We start from the raw sequence: 20,439 nt of genomic DNA on the forward strand, positions 1-20,439 counted from the left end.
AAGCGACAGACTCCCCACAGCTATATTATTGCCAGGAATTCTAGGGATGTCATTGAGCAGATTTGGCCAATGATGTCACTTGGGAACACGGACACTAAATTGGTAATCTGCCATTTAATGATGCATAGATCATCATAAATGCCGTGTGTTACCTTTCTAAATACCTTGATTGACAAATGTACCCCTGAATGCCATGATTGGTCCTAAATGTACTAGGCACATTAACTTCATTTTAAAAGCCAGTAACTGTTTTTGCTTTTTAGGGTTGGTGATTTTTTTTTTTTTTACTTTTAACTCTTTGTGGAAATGGGTAAGGGGTACTAATGTATCCCTGTCCTAAATCCACTGGAATGGGGATGAATATCTGGTCACCCCCTTTTTATAAAATAGCTTCCAAGATTCCACCATAAACCCTGATTTTACCATTACCCCCCAATTTATTTTTGGGGCACACGAAGATGGGAAAGAGGCCCTTGCCCCTTAATGCTGGAGCATCATTTATTTTGCAATGTACACACCTAAAGTTAACAAGCATTTTTTTTTACATTTCTACATATCCCTCCAACAGCTGTGGAGAGCTATGTCATTCTGGTGACACTACACTGATGAATTTTAAACCAGCCATGTACTGTAAATAGTCCTCTGCTACTTGAAGACCAGGCCTTTTCTGGCACTTTTTGTTTACATGTAACAATCAGTCTTTTTTTTCTAGAAAATTTCTTAGAACCTCCAAACATTATATATGTTTTGAAAGCAGAAGCCCTAGAGAAGAAAATAGTGGGTTTTGCAATTTTTAATGTCACATGGTATTTGTAAAGCGGTTTTTCAAATGCAAGTTTTGTGAAAAAATGCACTTTTGGATTTTAATGCAAAAAAAAAAAATACATGACCCAATTTATTTGGTAAAATATAAAAAAGATGAGGTTATGTCGAGTAAATAGATCGCAAACATTTCAAGCTTTAAAATTGCGCACGCCTGTGCAATGAGAACACACAACGTAAATTCTACTATTCATAGGCGATGATATAAAAGCTTGTACAGGTTACCACTTTAGATTGACACAACAGGTCTGGTGCTAGAAACACTGCCCTTGATCTGACGTTCGTGGTGATAATCACATGTGTGGGATGGTCACTGTTTGCGTGTGTACGGGACCTTAATGCTGCATGCAGGGCCAGGACAAGGGGTGGGCAGAAGGAGCGGCTGCCCTGGGCGCAGCATGTATTGTAGGGGCGGGAGCGCCACAAATTCGTTACATCATAACGCTGACAGGAGTAGTGACAGCGGCATCACTACTTCTATAAGTCCAGCGATGGAAGTGGCAAGGAGGGGAGGAGAGAGCCAGGAGGAGGTGTGGGCTGGGATTTCTCTCCCCCTCCTCCTCATAACCTCGCACATAATGAAGTGGGGCGCATATTGGCATCTTTGCCCTGGGCACTGTATGATCTTGTCCCGGCACTGGCTGCACGGTTTTGTTTTTTTTCCCCATGCATTTTCTTTTCTTTAATGAATTAAACATAACTGGATATGAAACGTTTTAGACAGGTGTCAAGCAAAGTGTAATGATCAGTCTGTCTATGCATACATATACAGTACAGCATATGCTCTATACTACAGAAGACTGCTTTTCAAAACATGCAGCAAGCATGATGCTGACTGCAAACTTAGCACTGACAGTAACGGTTTAGCTAATATGTTTAATGATCAGACATATTTATTCATAATACAAGAGAAGGTCAAAAGCTATGTACACAAAAAATAATGGACTTATCACAAACATTACCTTTACTCTCATTGCTGGAAGAAGTACACATTTGTTAACAACTGGTATTTGACCACATCTTTTAATTAGCTGCTCCACACATCTTGCACAATAAATACAAGTTTGCATTTAGCGTACAGCTCAACCCTTTGGGAAAACTGGACTCTAGTACAGGCTTCAATTCTGTATTCCATGAATAGCATTCCGATTGTTCCACAAATAAGACCAAAAATGGTTCACATGGTCTTATGCAGTAATTTCAATTGAAGAAAGATAGTCCTTATGGCAACAACAGAGTTGGTGGGGCTTAAATGTTATCCTTGCATAAACATGCATGTGTGATTACATTGTAAACCTCCCAATATGGTTTATCATGCTTATTTTATTTATTTTTTTAATTGCGGTTATAGCCATATCCACTTTTAAGAACTCTGAGGTTAAATGTGCTAATGTGTAACAAAACAGCTTATACTAATATTTCTAAGGCCCTTTTACACGACCTTTCCGATCAGGTCCGCCTGTCAGTTTTTCAGGCATACCTTATGGGGTGGTCCATTTGTCCTCCTAGACTGGCAGGTGTAAACAGACTAGTTTCCATTGACCCCTGCTTACCTCCAATCAAAAAAAAAAAAACTGAAGGGGAGCCATCCTCCTCTGTCTAGTCAGATCCAATCGGAGGGCAGTTGGGTGTAAACTGAGAGGACCATTTACCCCAGAGTGGAGAGGACTAAGAAAACCAAGCAGAAACACCCATAGAGCCGAGAGGACTCTGTAGAAACTAAGCAGAAACAGACTTGTCATCCGCCTGCTCTGATCAGCAAATAGATCCGCTGCTGATCAAAACAGTCTATCTCGTGTGAAAGGGGCCTTATAGTTTTCATTATAGGTCTACAGCTCTAGCCTTTTATATACAGTGGATATAAAAAGTCTACACACCCCTGTTAAAATGTCAGGTGTCTGATGTAAAAAAAAAAAAAATATGAGACAAAGATAAATCATTTCAGAACTTTTTCCACCTTTAATGTGACCTAAACTGTACAACTCAGTTGAACAACAAAGTAAAATATTTTAGGTGGGGGGAAATAAAACTAAAAAACTCAAATAATTTGGTTGCATAAGTGTGCACAAAAAACACTCCAAATCTGTCAGATTGTGAGGGCTCTCCTGTGCAAGCCCTCTTCAGATCACCCCACAGATTTTCAATTGGATTCAGGTCTGGGCTCTGGCTGGGCCATTCCAAAACATTAATCTTCTGGTGAGGCCATGCCTTTGTTGATTTGGATGTATGCTTTGGGTCATTGTCATGCTGAGAGATGAAGTTCCTCCTCATGGTCAGCTTTCTAGCAGAAAGTTGAAAGTTTTGCACCAAACATATCTATTGGAATTATGGCCAAAAAGTTCAACTTTTGTTTCATCAGACCATAACACATTTTCCCACGTGCTTTTGGAAAACTTTATATGTGTTTTTGCAAAATTTTGCCAGGCTTGGATGTTTTTTTTTCGTAAGAAAAGGCTTCCGTCTTGCCACTCTACCCCATAGCCCAGACATATGAAGAATATGAGAGATTGTTGTCACATGTACCACACAGACAGTACTTGCCAGAAATGCCTGCAGCTCCTTTAATGTTGCTGTAGACCTCTTGGCAGCCTCCCTGACCAATTTTCTTCTTGTCTTTTCATCAATTTTGGAGGGACGTCCAGTTCTTGGTAATGTCAAAAAATGGTAAAGTGCCAATTTTTCTCCACATGATGATGACTGTCTTTTACTGTGTTCCATGGTATATCTAATGCCTTGGAAAAAAAATTTGTACCCTTCTCTTGACTGATACCTTCTAACAATAAGATCCCTCTGATGCTTTGGAAGCTTTCTGCGGACCATGACTTTTGCTGTAGGATGTGACGAAGTAAACGTCAGGAAAGACCTACTAGAACAGCTGAACTTTATTTGGGGTTAATCAGAGGCACTTTAAATGAAGGCAGGTGTGTACTTACTCCTATTTAAAATGAGTCTGAATGTGATTGCTTAATTCTGAACACAGATACATCCCCACTTATAAGATGGTGTGCACACTTATGCAACCCCCCCCCCCCCTAAAAGATTTCAGTTTGCTTTTCAATTTAGTTGCACAGTTTATAGGTCACATTAAAGATTGAAAAAGTTCTGAAATGATTTTGCTTGGTCTCTTTTTTTTTAATTTACCAAAACCTGACATTTTAACAGAAGTGTGTAGGCTTTTTATATCCACTGTACATAGTTGGGGAAAAAAATAACCAAAACAAGTCCATCTAGTTCAACCAATTTAAAAAAAAAAAATTGAAAACGTCCATATACAGAACCCAATAATCAGAGTTGATCCAGAGGAAAGCAAAAAAAAAAAAAAAACCCTTAAGCATGGTCCAATTCGCTCCACCATGGGAAAAAAATCGGCCCTGGTCCCCTAAGCCAACCGTTTATTTCATGGATCAATCTCTGATGTTGTAATGTTAGCCATTTATATACTGTACTGTGCATTTAGGAATAGCTTCAGCTTTTTTCTTAACATTCAAGTGAGTTAGCTAGAAGTATTTACTGAGGCTGTCTATTTAATTTTACTTTTAATCCCAAACTCTATATTTCTTATAAATAGGTTTAGAAGAGAGGTTTCTTCCTATGGGTAAATGGAGAAATGCCCAACTTACACAATTTACCTGCTGGCTGCCAAAACCAAGAGTTGAATTTGGTGGAATGAGCCTCTTCTTCCATGGACAAATCAAAAAAGATGTTTATCTCAAGTACAGTATACAGGGCCTTGACACACCAAGACCAACCCTGATTTTCCAGATATCTTTTACAGTGGAAGAAACCTCTTCATATTCAAAACTGCATAAAAAGATATTTTACAACTCTCACATATTTCCCTAAAATAGAAAAAGTTGACTACAAACTTCTTTTCCGTTGGCATAATACACCAGTTAAATTACATAAGATGATCCCTAAGCCATCGCCATTGTTTTAGAGAGGCTGCAGTACAAAGAAGTCGCTACTCATGGCCATAACTGATGGAATGTTCCACTGGTTAGTGATTATTGGGATAAGGTTTGATCTTCTATGGAGTGGATTCAAGTTATTAAAACGTTCACAAAAACCATGGCATGTATTGTTTCATTGTACAGACCAACCAATAGAGTTATTTAAGCAGTATATCACACCAAATTTACAGTAAGTTCGATTTTTGTTTTAGTTAATGTTTTTTGACTAAAATGCCATTTTAGTTTTAGTCTAGACTAAAATGCCATTTTAGTCGTATTTTAGTCATCTGAGTTGTTTAAGCTTTAGTCGTTTTTTAGTCGACAAATCTACAGTACATTTTAGTTGACAAATCGAATGGGTTTAATTAAATTTGAATGCATTATTTCTTTAGAACTGCCAATCATTATATACTCCTGGAGTAAAAATCTAATAACATGTTTATTATTTATGGCATAAAGGTTTGAACATGCTCTAGACACAGATTTAGCCGTTGATACAAATTCAATTTAGTTTTAGTCATAGCCTTTTGACCAAAATGTCCTTTTAATTTTAGTCTTTTGACTAAAAAGTAATTTTAGTTTTAGTCGTAATTTAGTCATCTGAATCGTTTTAGTCGTATTTTAGTAGACTAAAATAGTATTAATTTAGTTGACGAAATTAACACTGCAGCACACGGCTCAGCCCCACTTCCTTCTTGCAGGTTGTGAATGCCAACAGCGGGACCCAATGGCACCCACTGCGGTCTTTGAGCAATTGAGGCAAGAAGGAGCCAAAAGGGCTTCTGCGCTTAGTTTTTTTTCCACCTAATGCATAGAATGCCTTTAAAACCACTTCAAGTCTTCTTCTTACCTGGACTTCATGTCTTATATGCTTACCTTTGATTGTTTATATTGTATAGATCCCAATCACCTCAGTTTGCAGTTAAGACCATCCCTCTTCTTCCTTTCTTCTCCTCTTTATCTTACCTCTTCTATCCTTCATTTCTCTTTTCCATTTTACTCAACTTTTTACATTAGTACTCTCTTTATGTAGTTCTAATTTATGATACATTGGGGCGGATAACAAAGGTATGCAATCTCTATCCATAACAGAATTTGCTTTGGTCATTACCAATTTGTAATTTTGTACTTAATTACCTTGTAACCTACTGCATTTCCTTTGCATATCTGACTATGGTATCATGATATTTTTTTTTTTACATGTTCTTGTGTCTGAAAAACCTTCTAATAAGCAATTAAACAAAAAAGTGAGGCTCCCAACATTGAACCTTAAGGTACACCATTAATATCGTTAGAACATTTAGGGTATGAATCAACGACCACTCTCTGAACATGGCCAGTTTTCTATGCATTTACAGACTTAATTCTCTATAGTTTATAGACTTTACTTATACATTAGCCATGTGGGGGAACTGTCAAATGCTTAAGCAAATTCCAAGTATACTATGCCCACAGACACTCCTTTGAATATTGTTTACTTCGCTCATCCATGTCTTTTTGGACCTTGCTTTGTGCATTGGTCCAAATTATTTGGTGGAGGGGGGATTTGGTGTGGGCATACCAAGATATCTTGGACAATTTTATGCTTCCAACTTTGTGGGAACAGTTGAGAGATGGCCCCTTCTTATTCCAACATGACTGCGCACCAGTGGTCTGCGATTTCTGAAATGCGGCAGGGACCTTTTCATTGTGTTTCAGGAGATACAGCAGATCTTTTTAATGAATGGGCTGCTGTGCCACGCAAAAGGCGGCTTGCAGAGCCGCATAGGTGTGAACCTAGTGTAAAGCAGAGATCAGTCTAAAAAAAAATAATAAAAAAGGTACACAAAGTAAAAATCCGTGCTGAAAAAATGTGACTGTAAGAAGGGAAGGGGTGTACAAGCATGAATGCTCAAGATAGTAACAATATCAGGTAAAACATGTTGTCATTTTTGTAAAATGTTCAGGAGAAAAAGTAAAACATGTTTGGTGATGTAAAAAAGTAGAATAGGGAGCAAAGCTCCCTTACACAGGAGGTATGAGACCCATGAAAGGAGCATAATAACGGAATTTTTGTAAAATCTTACCTGTAAAATTCCTTTCTCTGAGTCCTCCGACAGTCGCCGCCACTTCATATTCATCACTAATGGGGTTATTGACCTTTGCTCCGCAGGAGTAGCTAGGCAACAAAATTTATTAATCTCAAAGCTTTTAGCATATCCCACCCCTAGGGGGTGGTCCCCTCAGTCAATACCTCCCTGCTTCCTGCATTCCCAACTCAGTTTCAGTAGCATAGCAGTAGAGTACATAAACAAACCCCAAAAGAGGGGCGGGGGCGGCGACTGTCGGAGGACTCAGAGAAAGGAATTTTACAGGTAAGATTTTACAAAAATTCAGTTTTCTCTTACGTCCTCCGACAGTCGCCGCCACTTCATATTCATAACTAATGGGGACGTCCCATAGCAGTGTAGACATGAGGGGTGGGAAAAAAAACACAGCTGCGCCTAAAGCAACGCAGTACCCACATCAGAGAAAGGAACCTTACCAAAGTAAGAGAACCAACTGGGCAACAGGAAAAAACCGTGCTCAACAGGAGCAACAACCCAGGAAAACAAGTAACCTAGGGATAAAGACATCCCAACAGCCAAGGACCCAAAACAAGGGACCCTAAGGCACCGCCGCACTAAGAACTTTGCGGCCAAAGGAAGCATCCGCTGATGCCTGAACATCCACCTTGTAGAATTTGGAGAAGGTGTGAACGGACGACCAAGTCGCCGCCTTACACACCTGGGCCACAGAAGCCTGATGACGATAGGCCCAAGACGTACTCAGAGACCTGGTAGAGTGCGCCTTCGCAGGGAAAGGAGGAACCTTCCCCTTCAAAGCATAGGCTTGCACAATGGTCTGTCTGATCCATTTGGCGATGGTCGCAGCCGACGCTGCCATGCCCTTCCGAAGACCCTCTGGAAGGACAAATAGAGAATCCGACTTGCGAAAAGATTTTGTCGATGACAAGTAAACCCTGATCGCCCGAACAACATCCAAGGAATGCAAAGCCACCTCCTTTGGATGCTTAGGTTTCGCGCAAAGCGAAGGCAAGACAATGTCCTCATTGAGGTGAAATTCCGAGATCCTTTTCGGAAGAAAAGAAGGGTTAGGTCGTAAGACCACCTTATCCAAGTGAATCACCAAGTAGGGAGAGCTGCAGGACAAGGCCGCCAGCTCCGATACCCTGCGAGCCGAAGTGATCGCCACCAAAAAGACAACCTTCTTGGACAACAGAGACAACGAGATCTCCCTGATCTTTTCAAAGGGAGCATGCTGTAACACGGACAGAACAAGGTTCAAATCCCATGGAGGTAAAGGATCCCTCCGAGGAGGGGCCAAGTGTCGCACCCCTTGAACAAAGGTGCTAACCAAGGAATTAGACGCCACAGGGCGTTGAAAGAGAACGGCCAGCACAGAAATCTGACCCTTAATCGTGGCCAACGCCAAACGTTGGTCCACGCCCGTTTGAAGGAAAGCCAACACTCTTGACACAGAGTATGAGGGAGGGGAATACCCCCTGGACTCACACCAGGCCAAATACGCCTTCCAAGTACGGTAGTAAATCTTCCCCGAAGAGGCCTTCCTGGCCTTAATCAAAGTGGGAATGACCTCAGGGGAGAGACCCCTATCCTTCAGGACCTGACTTTCAACAGCCAGGCCGTTAAAGCCAGCGACTGTAAAGCAGGATGGAATATCGGTCCTTGAGACAGGAGGTCCTCTCGAAGAGGCAGACGCCACGGAGCGTCGACCGACAGATTCACGAGGTCTGCATACCAAGACCGGCGAGGCCAGTCCGGCGCCACCAGAATCACTGTGTGCGGTTCCGAGGCTAACCTGCGAAGGAACCTGGACAACAGTTGAATCGGGGGAAAGGCATACATCACACGATACTGACGCCAGGGCGTCACTAACGCGTCTGAGGCGTCTGCCCGAGGATCGCGCGTCCTTGCTACGAACCTTTCCACCTTGTTGTTTAGACGAGACGCGAACAGGTCCACATCTGGGGACCCCCACTTCGCGCACAGCATCTGAAAGACATCCGGGTGAAGGGACCATTCTCCCTGGTCCAGAGTCTGGCGACTCAGGTAATCCGCCTGCCAGTTCTCCACCCCCGGAAAGTGAACTGCCGTTATCGCCAGGACGTGCGTCTCGGCCCAAGACAGAATGTCGGCTACTTCCCGAGCCGCCCGGGCACTCCTGGTGCCCCCTTGGTGGTTGATGTAGGCCACCGTTGTGGCATTGTCCCGTCTGCACCCGAACCGGACGGCCCTGAAGCCTGTCCGTCCAACGCAGAAGGCAGAGATTTATCGCTCGCAATTCCAGAATGTTGATCGGAAGAGAGGATTCCTCCTCCGACCAAGTTCCCTGGGCGGACAGAACGCCCAGAACACCACCCCAGCCCGACAGGCTGGCATCCGTGGTGATCACCGTCCATGAGAAAGGGCGAAAAGACTTGCCCCCGACACCGCCGGGGACCGGAGCCACCACAGAAGATCCCTTCTGGTACGATGACTCAATGAGATCTGTAGATCCAGAGATTGCGGTCGCCCGTCCCACTCGGCCAGAATCTCCGCCTGGAGACCCCGCGTGTGAAACTGGGCAAAAGGGATCGCCTCGAAGGCCGAGACCATCAATCCCAGACACCTCATACACGTCCGGAGGGACGAGTACTGGTTGTCCTTGAGGGACTGAACTGCGTTCTGAAGCGTCCGGAGCTTGTCTTCCGGTAGGAAGACCTTCGCTTGAGCAGAGTCCAGGATCATCCCCAGGTAGGGAAGACGAGTCGACGGACACAGCGGTGACTTTGGAAAATTTATCGTCCAACCGAATTCCTGCAGAGTCTGCATCGTGGTGGACAGGTCGGTCACCAGGCCCTGACTGGTCGCAGACCGAACCAGGATATCGTCCAGATACCCCAGGACAGAAATGCCCTGGGCTCCCAATAAAGCCAGAACCGGCGCAAGCACCTTTGTGAAGACCCGTGGAGCCGAAGCGAGACTAAAGGGTAATGCCACGAATTGGTAATGATCCTCCGCAATGGCGAATCGAAGGTACCTCTGGTGACCCTCGAAAATGGGGATGTGAAGGTACGCATCCTTCAAAATCGATGGAGGCCATGAATTCCCCCGGAACCAGGGCAGCCACCACCGAGCGCAGGGATTCCATGCGGAACTTGCAAACCCGTACAAAGTGGTTCAGAGCTTTCAAGTCCAGAATCGGACGTACCTTGCCCTCCTTTCCGGGCACGGTGAACAGATTGGAATAGAACCCCCAAAATCTGTCCCGATGAGGCACCGGAACCACCACTCCCTGGGCCCGCAGGTCCCGCACCGCCAAGTGCAGATCCTGCAAGCGCTCCGGAGTCAGCTGAAGGTTTGGAGGGGAAAAATCTGCCCGCCGGACGAGAGAGAAACTCGATCTTGTATCCAGATCGAACGATTTCCTGAACCCACCTGTCCCGAATGCAGTCCAGCCAGGGTTGAATAAAACCGAGCAAACGTCCCCCCACCCCAGAACCGGGTGAGGGTGTCCCTTCAGGCCGCATTGTTATGGGCAGCAGACCCGGGACTGGCCGGACTTCTGCTTACCTGTCCACGGCTTCTTCTGGGAGCCGTGGCCCTTGAAGGGCTTGCCCTTATAGTGCGACCGAAAGGCCCGAAAGGACCCCTGAGAGGGCCTAAACGAGGTATTCTTCTTACCACGAACAAACTTATTCTTGTGGGTTTGGGGCAAGAGAGTGCTCTTACCCCCAGAAATTCCCTTTATCAGAGTAACTAAAGATTCGCCAAAAAGGCGGGATCCCGCGTAGGGCAAATTAGCCAAAGTCTTGCGAGAAGATTGGTCAACAGACCAACATTTCAGCCATATCAGGCGACTGTTCAATACCGCCACACTGGAAAGACGCGCAGCCAAAGGGACCAAGTCCAAGTCCGCATCACACAAATACATGACACCCTGGTGAATTTGATCCACCATAGCCAAAGTTGTCGGCGGGGCAGAGTCAGCCACCAGGGTGCGCCTGAGCACCTGCGTCCAATCCGCAATAGCCTGGGCTGCCATAATCGAAGCAAAAATAGGCTTCAGCATAGAACCAGCAACCGTATAAGCATGACGGGCCAGAGACTCCAATCTCCTGTCCGTCGGGTCCCGGAACACCGGGGTATCCTCAGCGGGGATCGCAGTGGATTTACTTAAAATCGCCACTGCATGATCCACCTGAGGCGGCACACACCAACGCTCATCAGTGGTGGGTGTAAATGGATAACGCAGTTTGAACCTACTCGACACAGCAAAAGGCTTCTTTAAATTGCGCCATTGCTCATCAACCGCGCGTTGAAATTCTGTAGAGCAAGGAAAAACCTGCGACGTCTTGCGTTTCCTTTGCGTCCCATAAGAGGACATCAAAGCAGGAGGACATGGTTCATCCTGCAAATGCAGCGTTTGCTTGATAGAAGCAACCAACTCATCCATGAGTGCAAGCTCTTCAGACGAGCCAGGGGGAGAATTATCAACCCCTTCCACCTCAGGCTCCCCCTAAGACCCCACAAGGTCTAGAGATGAGTGAGACCCTGAGAAGGGCACACCAGCCATAGCAGCCCCATCGCCCTCTGAATCAGAGGAAATAGACACTCTGGGCCGTTTAGTGGATCGATCAGCCACCAGCATCTGCACCTGAGCAGCCAAGTTTGCCACAATAGTAGCCAGATCAGCCCCCTCGGGGGAAGCAGCAGCCCCTTGGCCCCCCACCAAGGTGGGAGGAAACTTGCAATCCTGAGAATCCATGCCCCAGTAATATTAGGAAAAAAGGAGTACTGCCCCTTTAAGATCAAGGCGAGCGTAGCCCACCGCACCCACTGAATACACCGACCCCCACAGGGATAAGAACACTGGGTAAGGAATACTGGAAAATGGAAAGGTAAAAACCTGGAGAGAGCACACAGGCTGCTGCACCGATCGCTGTCCCAGAGCAAAAGGAAGTGATGCAATGACTGATCGCCCCTGTAAAGCCTATGTAAGGCTACACAAACATGGCTGCTCGGCTGAGGATTTCTTAGGCAAATAGAAAATGGCGCCGACATGTGGCCTGATCGATCGCCGCCAAAATGGCGGTGTTTGGCGCCAAACCGCCGCGCCTTACCACACAGTACCGGCCACCATAATTCTGCCGCAAAAAAATGGCGGGTCGCCGCACAGCATGCCTAAACCCAGACTGATTCATGCATACACCCAGTAGAGCGGGAGAGCCCCCCACCCCTTGCAGCCCACACACAGGCAGCAATTCCACACAGGAATCTGACAGGGAGCTCAGCAGCCACACAGACATGCAGGGTCACACAGTCCCAGACTGACACCCAACAGACAGGTCCCCACATAGAGTTACACTTACCAGTTCGGATGGCGTGGGGAGCCTGCTTCAGCGACCAAACCGCTGCACTGAGGACAGGGAGTGTCGCAGCCATAACGCAGTGGAATTGCGGTGCAAAACCGCAATGGCGTCCAGTGAGGTAGCCACCTCACAGATATCATCCCTGCAGCGAACAGGGATGGGTCGTTCAATGTGCCAGGGAAACCTGCGCTGAACGCTCTATGGCAGGCTGGGAAGCCCCTGGCCCTGAGCCCTGGGATCCAGGGTGGCCAGTCCGAGACCCAGCTCCGCACGATCATTTTCATCAGAAGAAGCTAACTAATGCTGAAAATTAACAGCTAAGTAAAAGAAAGAGAAAAAGACTCAAAATAAAATCAAAAAGAGAATAGAGGCTGAGACAGAGTCCCAGCACAGGAACAGCCAGCCTACTCCTAAGCTAGGCATTAGAAACTGAGTTGGGAATGCAGGAAGCAGGGAGGTATTGACTGAGGGGACCACCCCCTAGGGGTGGGATATGCTAAAAGCTTTGATATTAATACATTTTGTTGCCTAGCTACTCCTGCGGAGCAAAGGTCAATAACCCCATTAGTGATGAATATGAAGTGGCGGCGACTGTCGGAGGACGTAAGAGAAAGTGAGATTTTGTAATCTCTATGCATAATGTTCTATTGTAGAAGGTATGCCACTTGTGACCATTGCAGAAATGGGATTTTTGTACTTACCTTAAAATCCATTTCTCAGAGTTCTTCGATGGACACAGAGCTCCATAAATCATAACTAGTGGGTAATATTGCCTCCTCCAGGAGTAAGACTAGGCAGAACAAAAAAAAAACACCTGGCTACACCCATGGGCCATCCTCATCTGGTATATAACCCCCCTCTCTGCTCTAGGTAATCTGTTTAGTAGCAAGCAGTATTAGAAGTATCAGAAGTCCATAAAGGGGTGGGTGCTGTGTCTGTCGAACTCAGAGAAATGGATTTTACGGTAAGTACAAACATCCCCATTTTCTCTTTCGTTCATCGACGGACACATCGCTCCATAAATCATAACTAGTGGGACCTCCAAAAGGAAAATGAGGGGTGGGAAAAATAACCCAAGGCTAAACATAAGAGCCCTTAACCCAGACACAGGAGCCTTAACCGGGTCACAGGAGCCCCATCCGAAAAATAAAGAAACGAAAAAAATCACCCCTCAATAGGCAACAGCCCCTCTTAAACAGCAGCCTGCAAAACTTTGCGTCCAAAAGAAGCATCTGCAGATGCCAAAGTATTTACCTTATAGAATATTGTGAAGGTATACACCGATGACCAAGTGGCCGCCCTGCAAACTTGTGATATTGAAGCCTGATGACGGAAGGCCCAAGAAGCACTCAGCGCCCGCGTAGAATGCCCCATGACAGGGAAAGGTGGAACCTGACCTTTAATAGAATAGGCCTGAGTCACAATCTGTCTAATCCATCTGGAGATGGTAGCCGAAGAAGCGGCCAGCCCTTTTCTTGGCCTGTCTGTAACCACAAAAAGCGAGTCTGACCTCCAAAAAGACTCAGTAGCTGCCAGATACACCCGAATCGCACAAACCACATCCAAGGTATGCAAAGCAAATTCCTTTGAAAGACCTGGCTTGGGACACAAGGAAGGCAACATAATATCCTCATTCAAATTGAAGTCAGAGAAAACTTTGGGCAGGAATGATGGACAGGGACAAAGAACCACTTTATCCCTATGGACCACCAAATAGGGCCTGCGACAGAATAATGCTGCCAATTCCAATACCCTGCGGGCTGAGGTAATAGCCACCAAGAACGTCACCTTCTGGGATAACGTAGACAAAGGAAACTCCTGAATATTCTCAAATGGAGTTTTCTGGAGAACCAAAAAAACACTACATTTAAATCCCATGGCGGCAAAAGAGACCATACAGGTGGAGCCACATGTCGAACCCCCTGAATGAAAGTATGAAGTAAAGAGTGTGTGGCTAGGGGTCACTGAAAGAAGATTGCCAAGGCAGACACCTGGCCCTTGATGGTACTCAAGGCCAGCTTCTGATCAAAGCCCTGTTGAAGAAAGGTTAAGATCCGAGCCACAGAAAAGGATTGAAGATGAGTGCCAATCTACTCACGCCAAGAAATGTAGCTTTCCAAGTACGATGGTATATTTTTCTTGAAGACGACATCCTCGCCCTTTGCCACAGTAGGGATCACTGTTCCAGACATACCTCTGTCCTTCAGTACCTGGCTTTCAATAGCTAAGCCATTAAAACCAGCGACTGTAAAGCAGGATGGTAGATCAGCTCTTGGGGTAACTGGTTTTCTCTGAGAGGAGGCCCCCAAGGGACGTTTACAGCCACCAGGATGATTGGAAGATGCTCGCTCTTTATTCGACGCAGGAACTGCAGAAGAAACCTTAGCAGAGGATGATACTGGCCTTACTGTGGCCCTTGGACACCTGCGGCGTCTGTCAGAGGCCCCCGTGACCTTGTCACAAACTTCGGTATCCTCCTGTGGAGCCAAACCTGCTAAAGGAGCTGCATGTAAGACTGTGCAAACAGAACTGTCTTGAAGGTGGATACTACCAGACCTGTATGCAAAAATGGTAGAGAGAACTATCTGTGTGACAGCACCGGTAAATCACAGTCTGTGGCCCCTGAAGTTTGTCCAGAGGAAGGACCACCCTGGTTAGAAATAGAATCAGACCTAGGTAAATCAATTCCTTGGACAGGTATAAGGGGGGACCTTAGGTAGTTCAGACATCACCTGAACCTTTGCAGGAATTACATCCGCACAAATAGACTCCGGTCCCAAAAAACCTGAAAAGGACAAGCTTTGTCCCCCTTACTTGGTACCCCCAAAATAAATATTTTGCGGATCTCCTTGACGCTCACCAAAGAAATCCACTGCGCCGGAAATCAGCGAAGATGTCCCCCCACCCCAATACTGGGTGATGGCAGACCTTCATGCTGAAGAAATCTTGTCTGCTGGTCTGGGGAAGCTAGCTCTAGGCTTACCAGACCATGGTTGTTTGGACCCTCACGGGGAAAATGTAAAAGATCCATTTCCCTTATTCGCCGTCCCATCAGCACAAAAAAAATTTCCATGGGCAAAGGAGGGGGGCCCCTATCTGTAGCGAGGCTCTTTCCCTTTCCTTGACTGTGGCAGGAAGGCAATCTTCCCTCCCGTGATACCCTTAATGATGTCATCCAGGGTAGCCCCAAACAAGCGATTGCCTTGAAAGGGCAGATCAATGAGAGCTTTCATAGAGGCTTGGTCTGCGAACCAATCCTTAAGCCACAGAATGCGCCTAATCACCACCGCTGAAACAAAGTTTGGACAGCACAGGAGCTGTATCCAAAGCTGCATCACAAATAAACTGAAGCCATTGAACCAACTGGTCCGCTAAATCAACATAAGCAGCGGGGACCTGCTCACCCCCCAGGCCCTGGTTTTTTTTTTTCCATTCAGTTAGGGTCTGAGACACCAGGGCTGAGGCAGACTGTCCGCAATGCCGAATCAGCCATAATAAACATGCTGTGTGCCACAGCCTCTGCTTTCTTGTCAGCCGGGTCCTTAAAAGACAGCGATTCCTCTACTGGGATCATGGTTGTTTTATTCAACCTGGAAACAGGAGGGTCAACCATTATAATAAATATGGGCACATAAGGAAAAACCATCGGAGTACGATGCGACTTGTGCGTACCAAACGACACAGCCACGTCCGTGGCTACATCAGCCGCATCCCCCATTTTTAAAGTCTCACGCACTGCAGTGATAAGTGTGTCTACCGGCGCTTTTTCATTCGCTGCTGCGACCATGGAGGAATCATCCTCACTATCGTATGGATCAGGGAGTGTGATATTAGGTCCCCCTGGATGGGCTGTGTCCAGGGCGGCATCAGGCTCAGAATCAGATCAGACAGCCTGAACAGGAAAAGGCAGGGGATGCTTCCTCCTGGGCCTTTGCACACGCGCCACGTCCACTCGGGACACTAAGTAATGCAGGACCGCTGTCAGTGCCACCATGGGAAGCTGGGGTTCCAAGGGACCTGCCACCTCCATGAGGGGGCCAGTGGGGGACATGTGACCCTGAAGCTCCATAAGGAAAGAAAGACCCTTGCAGTACAAAAACAATATTTTGGCACCACTAAAGGATCCCCTCAAAGCTCAGGGTACCTATTAGCAGAGAGAGATAACAGGGAGCCCCAAAGACTCACCCTACCGACCGGAGGAGCGCTGAAAATTTGAACCCAGCATCATTATGGACGCTATCCCTGTTCATATGTCCCGGGCACAGGAAACTAAGGAGGAAGAGGAGAAGCTCCCCACGAGGCTTCAGTTGTCTCCAGAATCTCCCACACTAAGGGAAAATGGCGCCCATGAGATCATCCAGCTACACAAACATGAACCGAAGACCAGCCAGACGAAGGGAAAATGGTCACCATCAGCTACAAACACTGACGCATGCAGGATCTTTCCTGCACCCTCTGCAAGGGGACCCCCCCTGAAGGTAGGACACATGTTTAGGGGAGACTCCGCTGTGCACTCTGCACCGGACCCCCCTGCACTATATTAACAAGGCCAACAGCAGGGCATGCACCTAGGGGTGTCCTACACTGGGACCCCTCCAGACTACCAGGGGGAGACACACACTATCCCAGGACTCTTACAGAGTGGGTATAGTGGGGAGAGACCCCAGGGATCTCTGCTGCATTCTCTGCCCTGGGTCCCCCACCAGACTCTAGGTCCAGACAGGGGGTGATGAGAGTGGGGGAGGCCCAGCTCAGTGAGGGATTTAAGGATGGAAGAAGGGAATCTGCAGGCAGGTCCGACTGTCCCTGGAGGTTACCCGCGTCCACCCCAAAAAAAACACCAAAATGGGAGGGGGGGGGGGGACTGTACTTACCCTTCCATGGTGCGGGTAATGCTCCAGACAGAATTCCTCACCACCGAAGTAGGGGAGCTGTCAGCTAAGGGACCACTGGGACTCAGACCCAAGTCCAGTCGTATGCGACCCTGCGAGACGTTTAATTCGCGGGCCAGCCTCTGTCCATGAGGCTATGTCGCGGCCGACCTAACGTATAGCTGCAGTCTGCAAGCGTGCATTTGCTGGCTGGGCGTACTACTGGATCTAGATTATCCAGCCTGTCACCCACACCTGCAGTTGATTGTAGATCTCCTGAGAGAAAAAACAAAGAAGATGTAAGGAAGGAGAAAATTGCTAGGACCAGAGATCCCAGCCGGGGGCCTAGGTCCTTACTCCTGACTAGACAGATTAAAACTGATTACCTAGAGCAGAGAGGGGGGTTATATACCAGCTGAGGATGACCCATGGGCGTAGCCAGGTGTTTTTGTTCTGCCTACTCCTATTCCTGGAGGAGGCAATATAACCCACTAGTTATGATTTATGGAGCGCTGTGTCCGTCGATGAACGAAAGAGAAATATGTTTTTTTACTTGCACATGAATGGATGGTAGAAGTCAGCAGGTTCATCTCATTCCTTAAGCTAAGTGGAAATTCCATTGCAAATCAAACAACCAATTTGCACATTATCTTTGTGTTGGATTGGGCTTGTAAGACCTGAGTTTTTTATGTATCTGCCCCGCAGAGAGGTAAATACTATTCTGGATAATGCGTGGTGTGAAGTGATCCACATATGTAAAAGTTGACTACCTAAACAATGAATTATACAGTTCTAGACCATTTTGCTGAAGATTAAAGCGGATCTGCCATCTTTCAAATGCGTTTATTTTCCTAGGGAAAAAAAACCTCAAGGGATTTACTCCTAAAGTTAAGCTTCAACACACATCACATACACGAAAAAAAAAAAAAAAACTAAGAAAAACAAAACACTATTATAAAATGCATTCTTTTGGGAAAAAGATTAACTACCATGTTTTATTAAGGGTTCACATAAAAGTTCTGGATCCTGGTTCACAATTAATAAATCATACCTTCCTCTGTGTATCAGTGTTAATTTTCGGAGCTAAACAGACAAAACATAGTATCAAAGTATTTCAAAAGTATAGGCTCATTTCTTCACAGTAGCCTGCAGAAGAATATCCTTTATTGTCTAAAGCATGACTGATTAAAAAAAAAAAAATCATACAGGCTTATCCAATAAAGCAGTCCAAAGAGCAGAGCATAGTACATCATCTCATATCAACTAACCCAAAATCACCGCCTACCCAATCTGATTATAGTTCTCAAATCTGATCTGCTCCTGGGACATAGAGCACTTTGCACTGCCTTACTGAATAGACTCAGTACTGTAACAGGTGGTCTTTGCTGCAGCATAGAAACATCCTCCTTCTCATAAATACTGCTTGATACAGTGACAATTACAGCTATAAAAAACAAAAATAAAATGATGATTCGTGACCCAAAGATCAAGCCTGTTATGGCCTAAAAACTTGAGATTCAGAGTGAGTAGAGACATGTGGTGTCTGGGCATTTCTGACCAGCAAGTTAGCAGCTGCTTCTCCACTTTTACCATCCACCTCATTTTGACAATAAGGATGCTGTGTCTGAGACCACATATTCACTTCTACCAAGACTTCCTTACCAACATACACCTTTTTAACTTTGTCCTTTGCTTATGTACTTAACATGGATTCAAAAATAGTGTTTGTATAGATCTTCAAAATCTGTTCACAAGTTTTCTTCTTCACGTAAAAACTGGAAGACGGATGAGAAATCTTTCTGAGCATAACCCTTTGCACACATAAGTCTGTATATCTGATGCGACAGAGATCCCAGAGGTGTTGGGGTTTTAGTGTTTGTGGCGGAGTCCTGGGCCAAACCCAAATCCTGTAAATTAAAAATAGATCATAAACACAGGTGGAACCAGATAATAAACTTTTTTAATTTCCTTCTTTAAAAAAAAATTACTTTTGCTCAGTGGTTAAAGTCAGGGGAACTGCTGATAAAGGGTCCTTTGAGAATGAAATGATGTGTGTACAAACAATTTACCATGGTACAGCAGATCATTAGAAAGTAAAATTCTTAAATCGAAATATATATGATTTGGGAGGCTCAGTAACTGACAATTTATAGCTCTAATTTAAAATTTTCTATAGACCATAAAGGCAGTAAGAACACCCAGCACAGGGAAAGGCCTACCAGCTAATTTCATATAAATTGATCTAACAATGTACAGTATGTAAACACGAACCATGAAATTCTCTTATTTGCTCCATTTTGGTATGTTTAACATATCAATGGAAGCGTTTTGTCATATGTTTGGTAAATGTATGTTAACTTTGTAAAAAATCTAGGACTACCCTGCTTGTATTGAACCTCTCTGTAGAAGAGTGTTTGTATTCACCTCCCCAGCAGCCCATGTCTTCTATCTTCTCTTTTTGGCATTTAACACAAATGTTAGATGCCTGTGTCTCCTGCTGTTCTTTCTTCAGCAGTGACATAGTGGGCAGAGGATGGAACTATGGCGTGAGGCAGGGAACACAGACATCCAACATTCTCTGAAGAGGTTTATGAAGGCTGCATCACTGTTTAATGTAACTGCATCACAGGGTTACTGCTCCCCCACCCGCACTGTAAAATTTTGGCTGGATGTACCTGTTCGTATGATTCGCCATTTTTAACTAAGGGTGTAGAGTTTAACAAATGGCACCGCTTTCTAAACTCGTTAAGAGCCTTAACGGTAGAAAAGGTACACATGGGTCGCTGCGGAAGGGAGTATAAATGCAGGAACTAATAATCTAATTTTTTTAAACTTCTGACAGTGGGGGGGGGGGGGGGGGGGATTTGCTAAATATAGTGCACACAGAAACTGGTGCAGCTGTGCATGGTAGCCAATCAGTTTCTAACTTCAGTTTGTTCAGCTAAGCTTTGACAATGAACCCGGAAGTGGATTGATTTCTATGCAGAGCTGCATTTGATTTTGCACACTCCAGTTTTAGTAATAAACAGCATAGTCTCAAAAGGCTTGATCATGACAAAGCAATTTTAATTAGAGACCTTTAAAGTAAGAATATGCGTAACATATCTTCCTGGGGTCCATGCTTCCAAAGTATCTAAGCAATGCACGACCCCCTGCCTTGTGCGAAGATAAAAATGAAGTTGTCAGGGCTTGACCATATAAATGGATTTTTGTAAAATCTTACTGTAAAATCCTTTTCACTTAAGCTCATTGACAGACGCAGTCCTCTTGATTAATATCAAATCGGGTTATACTGCCCTCTACAGGAGTAGGACACTAGGCAGAAGGAAAACGTTCTGGCCACACCTTAGGGGCAGTCCCAGAGGGTATATCCTCTCTCTCC

General features: G+C 45.4%; 1 protein-coding gene across 1 annotated transcript in view; it reads right to left on the reverse strand.

Moving 5' to 3' along the window:
• Positions 1–18,598: 18,598 nt before the first annotated feature.
• HIBADH (3-hydroxyisobutyrate dehydrogenase) overlaps positions 18,599–20,439 on the reverse strand; it is a 245,004-nt gene continuing 243,163 nt past the window's right edge. Inside the window, exon 8 of the mRNA XM_082257736.1 lies at positions 18,599–18,964. Coding sequence (XP_082113862.1) covers positions 18,806–18,964 — 159 coding nt within the window. The 3' untranslated portion in view covers positions 18,599–18,805. The remainder of the gene's footprint in view (positions 18,965–20,439) is intronic.

Source organism: Pelophylax lessonae (assembly GCF_965119305.1).
Source record: "Pelophylax lessonae genome assembly, chromosome: 5".
In the NCBI taxonomy this organism is placed as follows: Eukaryota; Metazoa; Chordata; class Amphibia; order Anura; family Ranidae; genus Pelophylax; species Pelophylax lessonae.